Source organism: Phanerochaete carnosa (assembly GCF_000300595.1).
Source record: "Phanerochaete carnosa HHB-10118-sp unplaced genomic scaffold PHACAscaffold_2, whole genome shotgun sequence".
NCBI lineage: Eukaryota > Fungi > Basidiomycota > Agaricomycetes > Polyporales > Phanerochaetaceae > Phanerochaete > Phanerochaete carnosa.
Genome location: NW_006767629.1, coordinates 876027 through 894524, shown reverse-complemented (window position 1 = coordinate 894524; position 18498 = coordinate 876027). Strand labels below are relative to the sequence as shown.

Genomic DNA, 18498 nt, shown 5'->3' with positions numbered 1-18498 from the left:
AGGTGATGGAGAGGAGGAGACAGAGTGCAAATTGGCTGGTGGAGCATGAAGATGGACTTGATGACTGTCTGCAGTGGCTGGACGCTCAGCAGGCTCGTGTTGAACACCATCATGCATTTCCCCCAAACAAGAGGCTGAGAAGGATCCACAGAGCCGGAAGACGGGTCAGAAGGCGAGTAGAGCTCGTCCTCATGGGTAGAAGCTGGCGGAGAAGGCAACAAGGTGGGTGGGCGCGGAAAGAAGGGGCATCTGACCAGTTCCTGAGGCCATGAAGATATCACTCGTCAAAAACAGCGCGTTCAGAGATGATAGCTCTTTTAGTGGACAGATTGTAGAACTTCCAGCCCTTTTAGCCAGGTGGATAGCCAATAAACACACACTTCTCCATGTGAGAGCTCAATGCATCATGTTTATTCTGCTGCACATGCACATATGCCAGGCAGCCCCAAATGCGCAAGTGTGACACATCTGGTTTCCAGCCATAGAAGGCCTCATAGAGTGTTTTGCCAGGCAGCGCGGTGGTGGGGCAGCGGTTCAGAACGTGCACCAGCGAGGACAAGGCCTCTCCCCAGAACGACGGCGATAAACCAGCCTCAGAGAGCATAGCAGTAATTCTCTCTGCAAGGACGCGATTAAACCGCTCAGCTACACCATTCTGCTGCAGCTGATTGCGCACAGTGTGCTGTCTTTCGATGCCATGCTCACGGCAGAACTCCTCAAGCTCATGTACTCGCCACCTTTGTCATCTCAAAGTGCGCCAATGTTCTTCTGCAGGTGCACAGACTCGAGCTTCTTCCAGATCTTGATCGGGTCCCAATAAGGTCTTCCACATGTGTCTTCTGGTCGTCTGAGAGCGAGAGGTACAGCTCACCAGTAGCCCTAAGTGCCTTATCGTCCCACTTCCCAAATGCCTGATGCTCCACCTCAGTTGGGGCCTGAGGAACAACTGAAACAGGGCGCAGCTTGTTGCCTAGCACAAGGCGCAACCATCCCTTCGTCATGAAGACTGCAAGAATATTGCCATGTCATTGGGGATAGTTTCCAGTGTGGAGCTTGTTGAAGCGAGGGGTAGTAACGACTTCTGATGCCATGGGGGACAACGAGAGAGTGAGGGAGCAAGTGGGCAAGTGTCTCAGGTGTGTGTTTCAGCTTGGTGTTTCAAAGAGGTGGGCTGAGATAAGTGGCCCAGGTGAAGTCGACAAAGGGGGAGGCAAATAGCACGCAAACAAGACGAGTGGTAGCTCAATAGAGAGCTGGGAGCGAGGGGAATCAAATGATATATGACTGAAAGAGGGGTAACAATGTTTAAAAGTGGATGGAAGCCAAATAGTCATGGATGTAGGTGGAAACGGCGCAGTTTAGAGCGCAGGGCTTATAACCAGTTCGATCTGGGAGGCAAACCTGATCAGAGGAGTGCTGGAGACCGCAGCTGAAGAAGGCCCAAACACAAACCTCCACAGATATAAGGGTGCATCACAAGGCACTTATCTACTTATCTAATCAGATCCAAGCCTGAAACTGATGCAGATGAAGTAGTGGCCTACTGTGGATAGAAAGCGAAGGAAAATAGCAAAAAAAATGAGGATATTTCAGAATATAGAAATGGGAGAGAAGAATGCTGCTAGGCAGAGAAGCTGTAGCATCACATACAACACGGGAAATAACACTATCACAAAGAGCAGATAAGAGAATAGCAGCTATGGTAACATTAGAGAATATTTCCCCTCTGAAGCCCTCTGAAGCTTGAATATAACCAACAATACAACGAGTCTTGCCTTGAACCACATTAGCTGTTGGATCAAATCTTAATAACCCCTCAGCTGTCCACTTCTGCTTAGACTTATAGTATTTGGTCCTCCACCAATCATAGGCTCAGATATTTCAGAGTTATCAGTTAGTTTCTCTGATAAAGCTGGCTAGATTTAGCTGGATTGAAGTTGTAGAAGAAGTAAATTGATAAGTATATAGCTACTTTCTGTAGCCATGTGACAAAGTCATGAGAATACTGCACATGTTGATATAACAGAGTATGAACCATGTGTACAGTGTTGGCAACTTGTCTGTTATGTGTAGCATATATATACCACTATGGTAAAATGTAGCATGAAGACATCTTCCAAAGATCAAGGTATAGGCTTATTGTTTCATTTCTACCAGTAGTCAAGCATAGGTTCACAAGTTTACCAGTTTCTAAACTGTCTGCTTGGTCAGACAGTGCAAAGCTTATTGGATTATACCTGGTGCCGGCAACCAAGCCAGAATTTGGAGAGATGACCTCTGTAGCCATGCCACAAGGTGGTTGAAAGCTTTGTTCACCCAGGCTCTGCTCATATTGGACTGGGATGTTCTTTTGTTCTAATCTGTCTGAGCATGAAGAAGACAGGACAGGGCTTTGGGAGATGGCCCCTGTAGCCATGCCACAGAGTGGCTGGAGGCATTTATGACCCAGGCTCCACTCAATCTCAACTGGGTTGCTCTGCTTGTTCAGTCTGTCTGAGCAAGACAGAGTAGGCCTTTTATAAAGGTGCCTTCAACCATTTCATTTCAGAAGTTCAGGTCAAAGTTTGTGTTAAAGGTTGATAAAGTGATTTTGTCTAAGAAATTGCCAGTAGACGCCACCCAAAGGTAGCAGCAAGCAGGGGCAAGTCAAATCTCCATGAAGACCTGGAGAAGTTATACTTGTGAAGCATGTTATAAGCAGAGATGGTGGTGGTTAAGGTGAAAGAAGTGTATGAGATGTACTTACTTCTCTCCCCAGTTGAGTCTGAGGTGGCAAATTGCGCATTTTGAGAAAGCAAGTTACCTTATTGGATAGAGGTTGGGGGTTCAATCCTGGCTGGGGGATCTGTTTTATTTCGATGATTTTTGGTTTTGAAAGCTAAGGTAAAGCAATATAATGGCAGATAGTATGACTATATATTTCCATATGATACATATGAGTGTTTTGAGATAGCAGAATAGAGTATAACAGATATTAAGTGTAGTAGCTTGCAGGATTAAACTTTATGCACAGAATCATGACTATATGCTTAATTATGAGCTGATATATCCCAATATGCACAATATAATAGTCTAATACTTGCAGGACATAGTAAAAGGGACTCCTATAATATTCATTTGAATTATGGACAAGTATTGATTTGTAGAGAGGAGTAATAGCAATGACTATATAGAACATTTTACATAGTTTCATTTGTACTAGCAATCAAATACAAGTTCACAAGTTTACAAGTAGTTAGACTGCCTGCTTTGTCAGACTGTGCAGGGCTTATAGGAGTAAAGCTGGTGTCTGCAACCATGCCAGAATTTGGAGAGATAGCCTTTGAAGCCATGCTACAAAGTGGCTGGAGTCTTTCTGGACCTGTGCTCCATTCATTTATTACCAGGCTGCTTTTAGTGGTATTTATAGTGCCTGAGCAGGGTTTCTGGAGATGGCACCTGTAGCCATGCCACAAGGTGGCTGGAAACTTTGATTATCTAGGCTCCACTTAAGTTGGACTGGGAATGCTCTTGTGGTCTAGCCTGTCTGAGCATGAAGACAGGACAGGGCTTTTGGAGATGACCCCTGTAACTATGCCACAGAGTGGCTGGAGGAAGTTATATTCCAGGCTCCACCAAATCTGAACTGGGAAGCTCTTTTGGTCTAGCCTGTCTGAGCCAGAAGATAGAAAAGAGCTTGTATAAATGGTGCCTGTTATCATTTCATTCCATGTGTTCAGTTCAAGATTTGTGCCAAAGGTGACTAAGGTGATTTTATCTAAGAAGGTGCCAATAGAAGCCACCAAAAGGTAGCAAGCAAGGTAGAAGATGAGAGGCAAGCCAAATCTCCATAAAGATTTGGAGAAGTTACACTTGTGAAGAATGTTGTAAGTGTTGAAAGTGGAATTTGCACAGGCAGGGGATTCACATATAATCAAGGATAAATCCAAGAATAATATTACATGTTCTTATATAGCTTATTTACTTTTTAATATACTCAGTCAAATACAAAGTGTGTTAAGAAGCTGAGACTGAAGGAAACACGAGTGAGAGTGAACAGGCACCAGAGCCAAGAGTGCTCTGTACATGTCATGTCTAAGACAGGCATACAATATCTAAAATAGGAATGACTACAAAAGCATGTCATGTCAGTGTCTCAGAGTAGTGCACCTCAAATACCACAACACTTCCCTTTAATAAGCTACCATGTTCACAAAGACGAGTTGCCGTGTGTGCATAGAGCAGGCAAGAGTCTTGGTGAGCATGTCAATTACATTGTCTTTAGAGGTGCAGTGAATGACAGTGATGTCATCCGTGTCAATGAGTTCCTGAATGAAATGATGCCAGATGTTGATGTGCTTAGAGCAGGCATAAAATTGGTTATCGTGGATGTAGGCAATGATGGACTGATTGTCCATGTGAAGGGTGATGAAAGAGACCGAGCAAAGGCTGAGTTCTATGAGAAGGTAGCGAAGTCAGATGGCTTCCTTGTTGACATGCACGAGTGTGATATACTTGGCCTCTATTGTCAAGAGTGTGATAGTGGCTTGCTTCTTGGAACTCCAATTAATGATGCCGCCAATGTACTTGAAAGCATAGCTAGCACTCTTTGACCCAAGTTTGAAGCTTCATATGCTAGCAGTTTGTTTCTAGTGTCATATGTGACTTAGTAGTAATGGGGCTAGCAACAACTTTAGACCTATAAAAGGCTATTAAGAGCTACCTGGCATCTTTCGACATGTTCAGGAGCTCTATACAGTGTTAGAAGGGTCAGACTGACCCCAGGTCAAAGGTGGTCAGAAATGACTGACCGGTCAGTGGGGTCAGGCACCTGGAACAGCCGACAAGCACCTATTGATGACCAGGCTGCTCGATGCCGTTAGGGGCGGCAAGAAAAGTAAATAGTAGTGGTAGCAATGTAGCCTTCTTAAGACAGCCCTATCTAATCAGTCAATGGTTATGTTGATCAAATTTGATAATATAGTAGCAATGATCTCAATACTAAGTACTTCTGACAACAAAATATATCTCGATTTTTCTCCACATTTCTGCTCTCTCTTGTGTCTGCGCGAGGCCCTTCAATAGCGACATCATGCTACAAAACAAGTGCCATTTTGGCTCTTCGTCTGAAAGCAGTGCCAAATTCACAAGTTTGTGTGTGGGCCAGTGAGCGCTCAAACTAGTGTCTATGGCTGCTGCTGCGATCGGAAGTTGCCAATGCTCTTTTTCCTTTGGCCTCCACCAGCATCGCACACAAGCAGCAGCAAATTGCTGCTGCTCTATCCAATCTTCTTTTGCACTGTCTTTACTCTGTTTCCTTGTTCACTCTCTTCTCTTTTCACCTAGTAGTCAACCTCATCCAGCTGCACAGTCCAAACCCGGCACCTGGACCTGGCCCCAACAGCGGCCTTGAACCGCAACTTGCCCAGCCAGGCAGGCAGGTTGTCGAGCTCGCTCAAGGAGGTCTCCCTCCGGTAAATCCACCTGTATGGCCACCAGCACCACTAGCCGCACCACTTTCTGTGCAACAAGTGGCTCCACCAGGTCCAAATCTTTTGCCTCTGCTAGTTGGCATTCCAGTCGAAGGTGACTCCAATCTACGTATTCCACCATATGCCCGTGCTCACATTGCTGCAGGACAATATCTCGAGGCTGACCTGCTACACTCTGACATTTGCTGTTGCCTCTTCGCATTATCACAATATGCCATCGACAAGGCACTGAGTGTCATCACTTATGCCGGCACGATCGCTCTCGCACCTTTGTCCACCACACAGAAGCCCAAAGGCATATGATGAGATATTGACCTTTCTTACAACAATCTGTGCATCCGCTGCACTGTCCTGGCATAAGCTTGGAATGACGCCAACTACTTGAACAATTACGGCAACGCTCTTTGAGGCCTGGTCACCCAAATGGGATTCTTTGTCACTTCCTCACCTTGGCGCGATGCCAAAACCATTGCAATGTGGTATATGGCGCTTGTCCAGCAGCAATTTATGGCGCGTGCATGCAACAAGGTCGCAGGGGGTCCCTTTGACCTCAGCATCATCAGCTTCAACATGCTCCGCTTGGTCAAAGATGAACTGAATGATGAGCGGATTTACAGGGATCCCACCCGGTGCGTCTGCCACTTTGTTGTGCTCTCGTCCTTTACTTACATCTTCTCTCTATCTCTCTCGCGCTGCTTATCTGCTCCTGCTCTCTTCTCTCCGCTCATGCTCCCACCACCTTGCACACGTATGTGCTCACTGCAGTCACTCTGATCTTTTCGTGCTCATGATACCTCACTGCGTTTCTGCCTTATGATTTGCACTTGCGCTCTCTGCTCTACACCTGCATCACCATGTCTGGTGCTTACCTAGAAGATTGCTCAGGAACATTACACAGGCCCATTCTCCCATTCCACTCTTGAAAGCTTAATCAGTCTTTTTCATACCTCTCCATTATCTTTAGTTCCTAAACCACACACTGTTAATGGGTATCATCTTGTTCAGAACTTCTCCTTCCCTAAACAATTCTGTGACTTTGTTTGCTCGATCAATTACACTATTGACTCTAATGACTTTTCATGCACATGGGGAACCTTTCGTGCAATGTTGCTAGTGGTCTGGAGCCTGCCATCTGGCTTCCAAGGGGCTGTCCGTAACATTGCAGAAGCCTATCACATAGTCTCCCTACATCCTTCCCAATTGCCAGGCACTGTTATACGGCTGAATGACAACAACGAGTTCATGGTCGACTCTAACATGGCCTTCAGCATGTTGCCTAGTTGTGGTCAGTTTGGATATATCACTGATGCCTCCACCGACATGTTTTGTTTTTGCGGTGTTGGCCCAGTGATGAAATGGGTGGACAACCATGCTTTTCTCTGCATACGTCGTGACTGCATCAACACCTACAACACTTTGCACCAGAAGTGGGCCACTCTTATCTCCAAGCTCAGTGGTCACCATCACAATGGAGGTTGAGTTTGGTTCAGAGGCTTCAATCCAATCTTTGACTTTCTATATGAATTTGTAGAAGATTGCAGCACTTTACTCCTTGACCTTAGCATCTCTTCTCTTCGCTCAACAGCTGAAGCAGTTTACGCTTACAATATAGCTGATGTTGATGCGATTTTGAGCCTGCTTGGCATTTCCTGGGAGCCCTCCAAAGATATCCCATTTAGCTCTGCATTTCTGTTCACTGGCTATTTCTGGGACCTTGATGCCCACACTATCTCATTCACAGATTCCAAACATGACGAGTACTCCACTGCTATCTGCAAATGGCTGTCTAATTCCACCCACTCCTTACAAAATGTCCGCCAACTCTACGGCAAGCTACTCCATGCCTGCTTCATTGTTTGTGGCGGCTGCACACATCTTACTGCACTTGAGCACATGCTCGGCATTTTCTGCAATGATAAGTTCAAGCGCTGAAAACGTTTGAGAGGCACTGACAATGATCTGCGCTGGTGGTTGCACACACTGGCCTCCTTTGCCCTCGTCTCCTCACCAGTCACGAGCTCTATTCTCTGCATAGACATACCAGCCTTCTTTAATGCCAGCTCTGGAGTCGGCATTGGCATCATCATTGGCAACCGATAGTGTGCATGGCGGCTCAAACTGGATTGGAACATAGACAGTCGTGACATTGAATGGGCTGAGGCAGTCAGCTTCGAGCTCTTGGTGCATTCCCTACTAACTGTATTTGGATTCCCCCTTCAACTTGTGTCCAGAGCAACAATGCCGGTGTGGTGGAAGGTTGGAAGAAAGGCAGTAGCTGCAACAAGGCAGTCAACAGCGTGTTTATGTGCATACTGGCCCTCAAACAAGTGTTGAGTGCCCGCATCTATGCCAAATATGTTGCTAGTGCCTCCAACCCTGCAGATGGCCCATTCCGCGGCCACTATCTCTCATACGATCTCCTCCTGCCTTATGTCTCCATCTCTTGTGAACTCAAATCATTCCTCCTTGACATCATTGCCAATTCCATTGCTATTGCCTCACTGCCACCAATCCACTTGTGTCCAAAGCTGTCGCAATCTGCATCCCGTGCACTCAAGCAATTCGATGCCAACGACTGGGCAGCTTAGTCGTTTGCCATACACTTGCACGTCACAAATCTCTGCAACTGACAGCATATCATTGGCTAGCAATGCTCCTCTATGACCATCTTGTCACACTCGCAACCATATTCTTTTCTGTCAGCCGTTATCCACCTCCCCAGTTCACACTAGCATTTCTGACCATGACCTCTTCACTTGATACCAACACACACTCCTACACGGTTGGTCAGCGTCTACCCTTGACACCTATGGTGCAGGTCTTGCATCCTTTCACGCTAAGTGTGACGAACTCGGCGTGTTTGAAGCAGACTGGATACCAGTTCCGAATGATTTGTTCATACAAATCCTTCTATCTCTCACTGGCCGGCCGTCTCATAGCACCATCAAGAATTTCCATGCTGCAGTTTGAGCATAGCATATTGTACACTGATTTCGTTGGTCAGTAGATAATGACCAGTTGCACAAGGTACTCGACACGGCACGCCATCTTGCCTCTGCCTGCCATTCAAAACGCCCTCCTTACACTATTGACAGGCTCACCCTTGCACTCGATGTTTTGGATCTGTCATGCCCCTTTGATGTGGCGGTTTACACGTGTGCTTGCACTTTCTTTTGGAGAATAGCACATACTGGCAAACTCACGGTACCATGCATGCACAGATACAACCATACACACATAGTCATCTTATTGCATGTGCATTCTAACCAAGACTGCCACGGTCACAAGGTCACCGTCCTTTGTCTTTCTTATACTAAGACTGTCTAAGACGCTGGCGAAGACATCATTTTCAGCAAGCAAACTGGTGCCACTAATCCGACCACTGCACTTTGCCGTTATATTCAATTAAATCAACTCCAGCATGGTGAACATCTCTTTGCACACACCCCTCCACCTGGCAACAGAGCCCCATTGTCACGTAGCGTTTTTCTGACCTGTATGCATTAGATCAATGGTACTGCAGGCTTTGACGCACTTTATGGCCATGTCTTCTGTATAGGTGGCACTCTTGAGTATTTGCTGCGAGGTCTTTCTCTAGAAACTGTTCAAACTCTTGGACGTTGGGCCAGTGATGCTTTTCATGTGTATCTCTGCAAACACTCACAAATTCTTGCCCCTTATGTCCAAGCAGTACCTGCTCTGTATACTGTCCTTCCATATGTGCTTCCACCAGCCCATCAGCTCCTAGTGCATCCTCCTCCTACTATGTGGGCCCGGCTTTCACCAATGCGTTGTCAGACTCCTAACATTCAGGAACTCGCTGCTCACCAGGCAGATTTTATTTGTTGTACCCGGCACTGCCGTACTGAAAGCCACCGGCTTTCTCCCATACCTTCAAACACAACTCTTGCCATCTTGTTCTCACTTGCTTTACATGTACGCCTCTCATTAATCTAGTCATATGCTGTTCAATACAGTAAGGATCAACTGAGTGCATAAAGACATAGATCCAAAGTTTGTGTGCGAGCCAGTAAGCGCCCAAACTAGCATCTATGGCTGCTGCTGCAATCAGAAGTTGCTGATGCTCTTTTTCCTTTGGCCTCCACCAGCATCGCACACAAGCAGCAGCAGATTGCTGCTGCTCTATCCAATCTTCTTTTGCACCCACTCTTCCGTAACCCACATTTTATTCCAGTCTCAGGCTCCCCCATTTTTTTCCAGCTATATCCACTCTGCGCTTCCTGTCCGCTTCACTTCTGGTACCTGTCATATAGTACCTTAATTTCTGTCTTCACCTAGCTTTATCTTTCCACCTCCCTCTGGCATAGTCTTCACAGCCACTTTGCCCTGTCTTTTGTTTATCACTACACCAACCGATGCCAATGCCATTTATTCTTTGCTCGCTCAAAGCTTTGTTGTTGGCCCCTCCCACTTCTAACAACCAGCTAGACTGGCCTGACTCTGACTCACACCCTGACTTCAATTGGTGGCCATCCGTCTACCGTTATGTCACCATCTCCAACTATCTCGAATATCGCACGGTACGCACCTTCATTTCCTGGCTTACCTTATCCCAACGACCACGTTGCCATGACATCTCCGCAGGATCCGGACCTGGCATTTATCGCATGTGTGTTGTGACCCTTCCTACTGCAGAAGATGAGGTGCTCGCCCTTTCAATGGATCCTTCTCACAGCCTTCTTCGTGAAGGCGATTTTACATCTCTTTGAATGAGTTCTTTTTTTCCCACCCTGCAATGCTGGCTCAACACAGTTAGGCAGATTGTTAGCTTCCACACTTTCTGGGAGAAGCACATTATAGTCAAGGTCCACGCCTTCTGTCTCTATTACGAGTTCACTATTTACCTCACCTTTCGCAACAGTGACATCTCACCTCCTGCTGCTATAACCTTTTCTGCATGGCATAGTCTGATTCCCCTTGCATGCCCTATATCAAGGATTCCATGGACTTCCAACAGGCTCTGCTTTCTCCAGCACCTCGCCCTCAAACTCGTCTGCCAGTCGCTGTACCCACCGCTTTTTCCATCCAAGCTCTACCACTGCCGCTCTCCCTCACTGCTCTCTTTGACATAGATGCCTTCGGCATTTAGTTCTTCCTCTTTCTCCTCCGCACCTAACCTTTAGCTCACTTGCACTTGGCATAGTATGTTCTGGGTATATTTTGCTGCTTTATAATCATTCTTTCTCACCTCTGCTGCAGGACAATTGAATTTCTCCTTTGTTTATTCACTTTCAACTGTCTGCCTTTATTTATCTTATCTTGTTTTTCCAACCAACCCTCCCTGTTTTGCCCACTTGTCTGGACTCACTGCTCACCGAACAGATTTTATTTGTTGTATTCGGCACTGCTGTACCAAAAGCTGCCAGCTTTCTCTGTACCTTCAGACACAACTCTCGCCACCTCGTTTTCAATTGCTCTGCATGTACACCTCTCATTAATCTAGTTATACACTGTTTAATACAGCAAAGATCAACTGAGTGCATAAAGACATAGACAGGAGCTTGTGTAGGACCTCATAGCTTTGATCACCAAGTTTGAACAGCTGGTCGATGATAAAGTTAACTTGACAGCCACTACCACCATCTTCAACCTTAGGCACCTCTGTTCAAAGCTAGGCCTCAGCATCGGATGTAGCAGTCATAGCTCAGAATGTCACTTCGCATTCAATGAGCACTCTCTGTTCTTATTGCAGAGACGCTAGCTGTTTACTTACCTGAATGCATTGCAGACTAGAGAAGCCTTGGAGTTTAACTGATGTGGTGGGGTGAGAAACTTAGAACAGGAGTTAAATTTGTATGATCTAGTACAAGCTTGTGAGAAATAATGTGTTTTTGCCGCCATCTTCAAAGACTGTAATATCGACAATGACTTCATAAAAGGCATGACAAATCAAGCCTGACCTTGACAATAGCCAACTGACCTATCTGACCCCTTTGACTGACCCTTGGGGTTAGACCGATCAGACCCAGAGTCAGTTCTAACACTGGCTTTATATAATATAGAATATTTTATTAAATATATGCTTTATATGGGAGATGCAATGTGATTTAACAAGTTTGGGCGCTTATTTTCGTTTTATGTCATGGAAAGGTGGAAAACATGTGTAGAAATATATCTGCTATATAAAACATATGTCAGAACTCGATATTCAGCCTGCTATTTGCAAAATACTCGCCAGAAGCCGAGTTTTTACAGATTTAGTGTGAACTTAAGCTCCATCAGCTTTATCAAGTGCCATCTAGCTGCTACCTGACTATTGTTATAGAGCAAGGCTCAACACTTCACAAGAGAGCTGGGATTATAAATAACAGCAACAAGATGGTGTGGACAATGGTCTCACAACTTCAGTATAGCTTGTGCAGTTAGTTTGATTGACCAAGTAATATTGTGTTAGTAAAGTAAGGAATACAAGTAACTATTAGAGCTTACCTAGCCTGGTTGACCAAAAGATTGAGATGGGAGCTAAGTAGCAACAGAGTCCTACTATATATACTGCTGAGACCACATACAGACCAGGCGTTATATAAGCTACAGTTTGCTAGAATAGTAAAGTGACAGTGCAGAAATCAGGGCCGATGAGTCATAATGTCTGACGTATCCAGGCTGATGAAGGTCGAAGGTTTAATGCTGATCAGACTCTGATAGAAGGAAGTCAGCATTGGTGATATGTTGTCAGACTAATATAAGTTGGATGTCCGATGCTGATCAGACTCCAACGAAGACTGCCAGGAGGCTGTGTAACAGCTTCTATGATGGCAATGTTGTGTCAGCATGCTAAGCGTGCTGTGAGGGCGTGAGAGTAAACTGGCGCTAACATGAGAGTTTAGGCACCAATGATGATAGAGGCATCATAAAAACCTAGGGAAAATCATAGAACATATAAAACAATTACAGAGCAGAGCTATGCCCACAACAGCTGTCTGGCTCACATCAATTTCGCTTTTTAGAGCCTTTCCTGGCTCAATTCCTTTCCCCCATATTTTCTCTGCCCTCAAAACATTGTAGGTTTAGTATATATACTTATGTAAAGTGTCAATGTACAGTTTAGAGCAAATTGAACTGCTGTATAATATACTATTCTATTGTTTCTATTAGAATTTAAAACATTTTTATCCTAGAAGTAGCACAAAGCTCCATAAAGAGATGCTACAGCCTTTATGATGATATAAATTTATGATATACATGAAAAGAGAGTGTATAAGACACTTTGGAAGGTCTAAAACATACTGCAATTCTCTTTGGAGCTTGCGAAGTTTAGCAAAAAAAGGTGCTCAATCACAGATTTTCTTATGCTGGGAGGGTTTATTTTGAACCTATTATCAAACTTATATACTTAGTTTTCAACTCTATACCTCAGAACCTGTCTGATCTGGCAGATTGGACTATGGGAAACAAGTGCTTTTTTAATGTTTTTGCCACAATTTGCCTTATACAGGCCTAACCACTCAGAATAAGACGAGCAAACTATTCCCAATCGATTTCTAGCGTAGGAAAACAGTAGAGTACCAATTTATAGGTCTATAGAACATGTGTTGAGGGTGTGGTGCAGTGATTAACCTGGGGATTGCCTGGAATGAGGCTCTGAGCACTTTAAAAGCATCAAAGATACACAGATGTGTGCCTGGCTTCCACAACATAGGTATGGGGTGTAATACTACCCGGGAGGGTCATGATATATTCAAACAGCATGTTTCTAGCTCTAATTGATGTGCATTACACTTTAAGCCCTGGTGTACCTGCACCTGTAGTGTTTTAAGGCCAGATTTCAATGTTCTTAACATTTGTAAGTATATCTCAGTGCCTTCTCTTTATTCGAGGCCTATATAAACTTCTACATACCTTTTCCCAACATAGAGGGAGCTGATAAAATATTTATAAGAATTTAGAGGGTGTGTAGAAGGCACAGGAGAGTGTACAAGTTGCTATGTCTTCGCATTTTGAGGGTTTTGAGCTCCTGTATACACTATTGTTTGCTCTACAATTCTCTAATTTGCTTCTCTACACTTATATAAGGTATATAAATGTATCCAGGGCCATATTAATGTCCTCCAAGTAATGTAGAAGGTGTGGAAAGACCTGTTCCTGGTGCTTTTTTGAAATCTGAACACCATTTGATGCACAGAATGTTGTGGAGGCTATCAAAGACTTTATAAATCTGTATACACACTCTCATAATTTGTTATTATCTATACTACTACTTGCCCCGAAGGTTCTGCAAGAGAAGAAGCCAGGAGAGCATATGGAATAACCTCCAAAGCTAAATTCCCATGATGGACGCTTATTTTACATCTGAAAGTGCTACCATATATATTCAAAAAAGAACCAACTCTCAGCGAGTATTTTATAAATAACAGGGTAACTATTAATTTTTGACATATATTTGGTATAGCAAATATATTTTTATATATGTTCTTCATTTTTTGACAGAAAACAAAATAAGCGCCCAAATATTTTATGTTGTGTTTTGTCTTTTATAACAGGCATATATTTAATAAGATATTCTATGTTATATAGAGCTTCTGAACATGCTAAGAAATGCTGGACAGCTCTTAATAGCCTTTTATAGACTTAAAGTTATTGCTAGCCCCATTACTACTAAGTCATATATGACACTAGAAACAAACTGCTAGTATGTGAAGCCTCAAATCTACTCCAACGCCTCTAGCTGAAGACAGAGTGTCACTTGACAAGGAGCTCAGTTCAATCAGTGTCTGAGAACTCAATCAGACTCTGAGAAGCAGAGTTGTAAGTGAGGCTGAAAGTAAGAGTGCTCTTTGTCATGGGCATAGCCTCGGCCTCCTATTATTTTTCCATTTTCTCCAACTTTCCACAATTTATTCCACGTTTGTACGACCCTGCAAATATTGTTGGTGCATTGGCACCAGTTTACAAGTCCTAGCCGTGCACTAACACCTCAGGATCACATCATTGATGGGCACACATTAGCGTATCAAACGCATCTACACTGCTGCTGCCTCATTGCCGCATCATGCTCTTGATCACTGTTGAACCTCCTATCTCTGAGTCTGATTGGCAACGGACATCTGATCTCTGTTAGTCCAACAATGTCAAATACTATAACACATCAGCCTCCATTTCTCCGCTGAGTCACTTAGATACTTGCAAACGCTGTAGCTACAGCTGCTTAGGTAATGCCTGATTTGTGCATGATCTGAACAGTATATAAGGACTCCCTCTGTCACTACCTAGCCCCCATCTCAACTTCTTAGTTATTAGGCTAGATAAGCCTTTGTTTGTATTGTATTATAGTCATTAATACAACTTGGTTATTGGGCTAGCTGAATAAGTCAGTGCAATCATTGCGAGACCTCACTCCACACCGCCTAGTAGTTAGATCCACCTAGTTATTCCTTATGTCTTGTTGACATTAGTCTGCAACATTAGATTGAGATCTTTGTGCACCCAGACTATTTCCTCATATTCAGTGCCCCATGCACAGTTCTAAAAAAGTTTATTCCCTCCGTTTAAATGCCACACAGACAAGTATTGCCTCAGCCTCAGCCACGCACTGCCCACAGCCATATTCGACCAACTAAGTCAAGAACGTGAAGCAGGCGCCCTGCATCAATACACTATTACTGAACTCAGTGCCATCATCTGGCACGTCAGCATACTTCCACCTTCTTCTACCTCGCTCCTGAGCATTGACTGGAATACCATTGAGCATGCCAAGCTTGCCACATATAATGACTGCCAGCACTACCAGGCACAGCGAGAGCAGATCTGCATCAGACAGAACATGCACGCCAGTCCATTCTTTAGCCACTCTCTAGCAGACCGTCTCACTGCCACTCCCTTCTACAGCTTCATTGTTCGGAAGCCAGTCACCATTGACTTCTCCAAGCATATGGCCGCTGATCTCGTTTGCATCTTTGTGCCTAAGTTTGCTGTCACACTTAAGTGGTTCAACGTCCTCAAAACGCTTGATTGCCCAGACATTAGTGACGACAACATCAAAGTTGTCTTCAAGCTCAGAGGCCACCTCGCTCATCTCGATCACACCATCAAAGACATTGCTCATGTTATTAGCATTGAGGAGTGGAATTGTTAAGACTCAGGATTAAAAGAAATTGGTGGGATTTCATTCAAAAGACTGCATCACAACTGAGTCCGAGTTTTTAAAGCACTTTGCACAGTTTGGAACAATGGTTACTTTGACTAGAGTAGTAAAACTGGATGAGTATATACTCTTTAAATATATAGATTATGACAAGAAACGAATCCTTGACCTATACATACTAGATTACATGTTTGAACACTTTGTCGAGCTCGAAATAGTACAATTATTCCAAGAACTCCCTTTCCACTCTCTATAAATCCGTTTTCCATGCTCTTAGTGCTCTCAGACACCGTGGCAGACTCTCGTCTAGTGTGTTTTTGCATCTTCACATGCATATCATTTTCAAGAAGCTCGCAATTATTACATTGACAACAACCAAAACCTAAACACTTGTATGAATCACCTTTGCCTGAATTGCTACTACGAACACCCCACTAATTCTATCACTGTCAAAGTTTTACCTTGGCTGTTCATAAACAAAGAACAGCAACAAGAAATCTGTAGGCAAAACTATCCAGATGAACACATTACTGATCACAGCAAACTTACCCTCGACAACCTTGGTCCAGCGGCTAGTGAGATTGATTGACCTGCCACCAGACCTTTAGGCCGGAACACATTGGCCTACACTCTGGTCAGCTCTCTGGCTGAATCTCCAGCCAATCCTGTAGCACCAGTCTACCAGACTACGATGCAAGACATAATGGACCTTATGGCTACACTCATTCAAAATGTCAACAATCTCATGACAAACATGAATCAGTTTATTGCAAATGCACGTTCAGCCACGACCACATCAGTTTCTGCCACCTGATACTGATTAGTTGTTGAAAAACCCGCAACATTTGATGGCAAATCATCAGCAAAGGCCAGACTCTTCGGCAGCACCTTCCATGTATATGTCAGAGCTAATAAGAAAATATTTGTGCGACACAATGCCAACGATGCTATCTGCTACGATACAAGTGGTAACTGGTTAATGGATGCAAACAAAATGATCAGTGTGATCCTTTTATTCATGACAGATGATGCTGCAGTTTGGGCCCAACCCTACATCGAGAAACTTGCTAACAGACAGACCCTGTTCAGCTCCTCCTGGACAGAATTCATCAAGCAATTCTCAGCTAAATTTGAGCCCATGGACACTAAAAACAAGGCCAAGCAGAAACTCATGTTGATAAAACAAGGCAATTGGACATTCACAGACTATCTCTCAGAGTTCAAAACCTACTCTCATCGCATTGGCTGGTCAGACAAAAATCTCTTCAATCGCCTCAAGTCTGGTATAAATGCTAACTATATCAACAGGCTGTCCTACTTTCTGACTCTGGCCACTGACTACACTACGTTTAAGACATATGGTGCAATGATCAACCTGCAGAAAGCAGACCTAGCAGCCAACCAAGGCACACTGGTCTCGCAGCCTTAGCCATTGTCATCTCGCTTCTCCAGCTTCCGCGATTCCAATGCTATGGACATCGACGCTGCTCTATCTGCCAATATCTCTGCTTCCCACTTCAACGACCTCTTCAATGGTCTTAAAGACCTAGCAGAAATCAAGTGGTGTTTCAATAAGCTAATGGTTGATTGCTGTCGCGTTTGTGAATCCAAGGACCATAAAGCGGAAGGATTACATGAAGACACCAAATGCCAGCACTGTAATAAACCCAGTCACTGGAAAAAGCTCTGTCTCTTTTGTCTCGCTGAATAGCCCACAAAGTTGCAATCTGTCAGAGCCACTTTGTCGACTAGCCCCTTGTCATCCACATTGATCTCTGCATCCCAAGACTCTGCTGCTGATGTCACTGGTCTCAAGAACATGATCGTCCTAATGCAGAAACAGCAAGCCGAGCTGATGGCAAAGATCAACCAGGGTTTTCAGCAAGGACCCAGACTAAAGCTGCAGCTCTGGCGCCTGGTTTAGATGAGCAGCCTTCAACAGTGCCGACTCCAGTATATTCAGACTCTGATCTCTTGGACTACGTCTTGTCGTATACTGTATCATCTATAGATCACCTCTCATCACTTTTTTTTGTCTTTGTAACAATATCAGGAATAAATAAGTTAGTGCAATTATTGCGAAACCTTGCTTCGCGCTGCCTAGTAGTTAGATCCACCTAGTTATCTCTCGTGTCACGTTGATGTTAGTCTGCAACACTCTTGAGATAATAAAAAACATGCTTTACTGCTGTCCAATGAGTGTTCGAGAGGTGTGTAGTAAACTGAGATAGGGTCTGTATGACAAAAGTGATGTCAGAACGAGTGCTGATGATGATAGTGTACATAAGCGAGCCAATGGCAGTAGCATAAGGTGCATTAGAAGGCGTCTTGTTCTTAGGGAGTGGTATGAACTTGACATTGAGATCAGGCAGTGTTGCAACAGGATTGCAGTCCTCTATACTGAAATGTTCAAGAATGATTTAGAGGTAGCATGCCTGATAGATAGTGAGCGTACTGGTGGCAGGGTCATAATCTATCTGGAGACCAATGAAAGTCCTGAGACCTCTGGATGATGTGATTGTGAAGTGCCAAGAAATTCCAGCCTTCAGTTCTTCAAGCTCCTTTGAATTGCCAAAAAGAGTAATGTCATTTACATGAAGAAGTGCCATAGTTAGCGATGTGGTAGATTTGTAGTAAACACACATGTCTACCTCAGAGCATGAGAAACCAATGGTATTGACAAGCATGTAGTTAAGGAGCTTGTTCCAAATGCAGCCAGCTTGCTTGAGGTCACACGAGAGAAATTTGGAACTTTTTGGTCGCAAAAAATATGCGAAAACAGCCTGAAAAAATAAGTAAGAAAATGCCATATTTTTCCTCCCGGTATCCGGCGGCCCGGCGACTCGGCAACCCGGCAGCCGAGCCGATTGTCCGCCAGGCCATTGTCAAAGCGCCCGTGGCTGCGGCACCCGGCGGACAATCGGC

General features: G+C 44.4%; 3 protein-coding genes across 3 annotated transcripts; 2 read left to right on the top strand and 1 right to left on the bottom strand.

Annotated features, from left to right (window-relative positions):
- Positions 1 to 6656: 6656 nt before the first annotated feature.
- Positions 6657 to 7618, bottom strand: PHACADRAFT_25124 (uncharacterized protein; the record flags this gene model as incomplete). The annotated part of the gene is made up of 4 exons (XM_007391235.1): positions 6657 to 6986; positions 7077 to 7201; positions 7352 to 7399; positions 7453 to 7618. 4 exons carry the CDS (start codon positions 7616 to 7618, stop codon positions 6657 to 6659), a joined length of 669 nt encoding a protein of 222 aa, XP_007391297.1.
- A 1372-nt stretch (positions 7619 to 8990) lies between these two features.
- On the top strand, positions 8991 to 9155 carry PHACADRAFT_77444 (uncharacterized protein; the record flags this gene model as incomplete). Its single annotated transcript, XM_007391512.1, has 1 exon — positions 8991 to 9155. A coding segment is annotated over one exon (165 nt), but the record flags the coding sequence as incomplete, so codon positions are not given.
- A 698-nt stretch (positions 9156 to 9853) lies between these two features.
- Positions 9854 to 10201, top strand: PHACADRAFT_85865 (uncharacterized protein; the record flags this gene model as incomplete). Its single annotated transcript, XM_007391511.1, has 1 exon — positions 9854 to 10201. The coding sequence occupies one exon, from the start codon at positions 9854 to 9856 to the stop codon at positions 10199 to 10201; it is 348 nt and encodes a 115-aa protein (XP_007391573.1).
- Between the last annotated feature and the right edge of the window lie 8297 nt (positions 10202 to 18498).